The following is a 3039-nucleotide window of genomic DNA, read 5'->3' as shown; positions in this document are numbered from 1 at the left end:
CGGCCAACGGCACCGCCGCCCCCGCCGCCGCCGCGCACAGGAAGAAATGTCATTCAGGATCACTGGCCATGAGAGAGATGCAAATGAAAACAACCGCGAGATAGATGCCACCTCCGCCCCCGCCGCCGCTGCTGCTCCGGCGGAACAAGCTGGTCATTTTGCGGAGCCGCTTGGGGAAAATGTTTCCAGCCGGCAGCGAGGTCCCTTCCCCGGGCTCCCTCCACTGTCCTCCCCTTGAGCTCCCTCTGGCAGCTCCCCCGCGTCCTAGGTGGCTGGGCGGGAAAGGACCGGCCGGGGTCTCTGGTCAGGAGACTGCGCGCGCGGGTCCACAGGAGGCCCTCCGGGAGCGGTCCTCTGGAGGCGGCATCCGGGCCAGAGCCGAGTGGGGGCTGCAGGGCGGCTCATCCGCACCCCTGGGGCATCCTGGCGCCAGCTCCACGGAGGGTCCCACCTGGAACAAGGGAGTCAGGGGCGGAGGCAAACAAAGAAGAGCTCAGGTGAAGGGGTGGTTTTTAGTAAATCAGGGGGCAGGCAGGGCCAAATCCTACCACGCCCAGGTGAGAATGACTTCATTTTGCTTTCTCTCCAGCTGCAATAATTAAACTGCTAGCTTTTTACCAACACAGAAAGGTACCCTTGCTAAGGGCTGCCTGTATGTCAGGCATCAACCTAAACACTCCATGTGGGCTAACTCCTGACAATACTATAAGGTAAGTTCTAGCATTCCCATTTTGCACATGGGAAGATTGGAGGATACACGTGGAGTAAGTGGAGATGCTAATATTTGAACTCTGGTCATATGGAGCCAGAGTCACTGGTCTACACCACTTCACATACTACCAAGGACTCCTGAGGACCTGGTTGGGGGATGGGGACTCTGTGCAGGACAATGTCCTGCCCCTTTGGTTTCCCATCCCATCCAGTCTCTGCTTCCCTCATCATCCCACGTCACGGTCCCAACATCACGGCCCTACCATCAAGGGTGTTCACCTAGGGCACTAATGCAGCGTTCCACTAGTAAAGTTTTGGGGATACAGAGGCAGGATTCCCCAGTGTCACCAGGAGCTTCCAGCCTGAGAGAGGAAACATGGTTTCTATCCTTAGAGAACCTCTGGCTGATAGAGGAGGTCCAGTTCCTACTCAAGGAATTCATGTCAGGCCTGTAAAGCTCAGTCCAGCCCTGGAGAAACACCAGCCCAACAGAGAGAAGCAGAGGGACCTGTCGACATTGTCAGTCCCTGGACTTCATTCCCCTCGCCCCAATGCCATGCTGATGTTTTCATTAATTTATCAGAGATGCAGATTTGCTTTTATAGAACATTGAGTGCTACCTTCATATTAAAACAGAATGCCCTAGATGTTTCTTCTGGACCCTATTCTTCTCGAAGCTACCTCTAGGAACTATATTTATCATAAACTCTGTTCTAATCCCAACCAAATCCAGTACCCCCATCCCAGCCAACCAGGCCTCCAGCCCCAGTACTATGAGTCTGAGGAACCTGTATGGACAGGACTGGAAATCAAGCACCATTAAGGACCTAAATCGGTGACAGGAAGTTGCCCAGCCACTTAGAACCAGGCATATAAATCATACTGGAGATGGTGCTTCTGTTAGGGCAGGCATCATGTTCTGGCTTTCTCATGCATATCATCAGATTGACAGTGATTCTGTTAATTGTAGAAAAGTGGCTGCTGTATTTTAAGGGCCTGTTCTATCAAATAAGTCTTAAGTTTGATAAAACAGATGCAAACGTGTTTTCATCACTTTTCTAGGAGTTTGGGGTCATAACGTGAACAGCTGACACAGAAATGTTCATGTGAGGAAATCAACATAATGCATTTTCTTGCCATGATTCCAAGTGCCAAACAGCAGACAGTATGAGAAAGACAAGACCAGAGGGGCTTGGGGTGCGGGAAGGTACAGGAAGGGACTTCATATGGGATCAGAAGACCCCTCACTGCCACTGATTCCCTCTGTCACTTTAAGCCAATCCCCTCAGTTCCAAAATGTTACCTCTACTCTGCTCCCCACCCCCAGCAGCTTCAAGCATCTGCCTACTCCCAGACAAGCAGACTATACACTAGAACGTGAACCCAGAAAGCACACGGCCCCCTTGTGCTTTCCCGACACTGGTATTACAAAACTATAAGCCTCTCCCACCCCCAGGGAAAATCTGCTAACATCCTGCTGTATAGATATGTCTAGATACTTTTTCTATCCATATGCTACCAACTGTATGAGTTTTTTAATTGAAATGTGATTAGACCGTAAGTTCTGCTATACAACTTGGTTTCCCACTTTATACTATCTTGTGGCCATCTTCTTATGTCAGAACATATTGTTGTTGTCATGTGCCGTCGAGTCGGCCCTGACTCATAGCGACCCCTCCTTGGGTTTCCGAGGCAGTATCACTACGGAAGTAGGATTGCCCAACCTTCCTTCCGAGGAGTGGCTGGTGGGTTTGAACCGCTAGCCGTCTGGTTAGCAGGCAAGTGTCTTAGCCACTATGCTACCAGCTCCCATACTGACCCACTTCATTTTAATGCCTGAGTAGTGTTCTGGTGTCTGGGTGAAGCACGATTTATTATCCAACTCCTTCCATCCCATCTCTTCTCAGATGAGCAAGTTACAGCCCAGAGAAGCCAAAGGTACTTTCCAAGGAGACATAGGTGGGTGACCTCAAATGATCCTTTCAAGGCTTTTGTCATGAGAATGAACAGAGGAAGGTAACCAAGTATGACATGGCTTCCCACAGCTGGCTTCCACACCTCCCAAGAGTGCCCCTCCCCCCAGTCAACTGCCACCAACTTCAACACATTAAAAGGCAGGAAAATATTGCTCTAGCTCTGCCAAAGCACCCCCAAGGGACAGCACCATCCAAGCTGCTGTCTTCGTCCTGGTCTCCAGGGACCTGTCCTAAGGCCTCTAATGTAAACCCCAGGGCCAGGGAGGCCCCAGAAGCCAGTGCCCTGGGTTGCTGTCTGCTCCTCCTGGTATAAACATACCTGGAGCCAGCATCTGTGCTAACTCCCTCTGAG

General features: G+C 51.2%; 1 protein-coding gene across 1 annotated transcript in view; it reads right to left on the bottom strand.

The window, feature by feature from the left end:
• The window catches only part of CUEDC1 (CUE domain containing 1), a 16429-nt gene extending 16272 nt beyond the window's left edge, over positions 1 to 157 (bottom strand). Inside the window, exons 1-2 of the mRNA XM_042782155.1 lie at positions 112 to 157; positions 1 to 34 (exon numbers count right to left, since the gene is read on the bottom strand). The exon at positions 1 to 34 is cut by the window's left edge and continues 5 nt beyond it. Coding sequence (XP_042638089.1) covers positions 1 to 34; positions 112 to 157 — 80 coding nt within the window. The remainder of the gene's footprint in view (positions 35 to 111) is intronic.
• Between the last annotated feature and the right edge of the window lie 2882 nt (positions 158 to 3039).

The sequence above is a fragment of the Orycteropus afer genome, unplaced genomic scaffold (genome assembly GCF_000298275.1).
Source record: "Orycteropus afer afer isolate SDZICR_OR568_19922 unplaced genomic scaffold, OryAfe1.0 scaffold00249, whole genome shotgun sequence".
Taxonomy (NCBI): Eukaryota; Metazoa; Chordata; class Mammalia; order Tubulidentata; family Orycteropodidae; genus Orycteropus; species Orycteropus afer.
The sequence above is the reverse complement of the archived record's forward strand: the minus strand, read 5'-3'. Positions and strand labels throughout refer to the sequence as shown.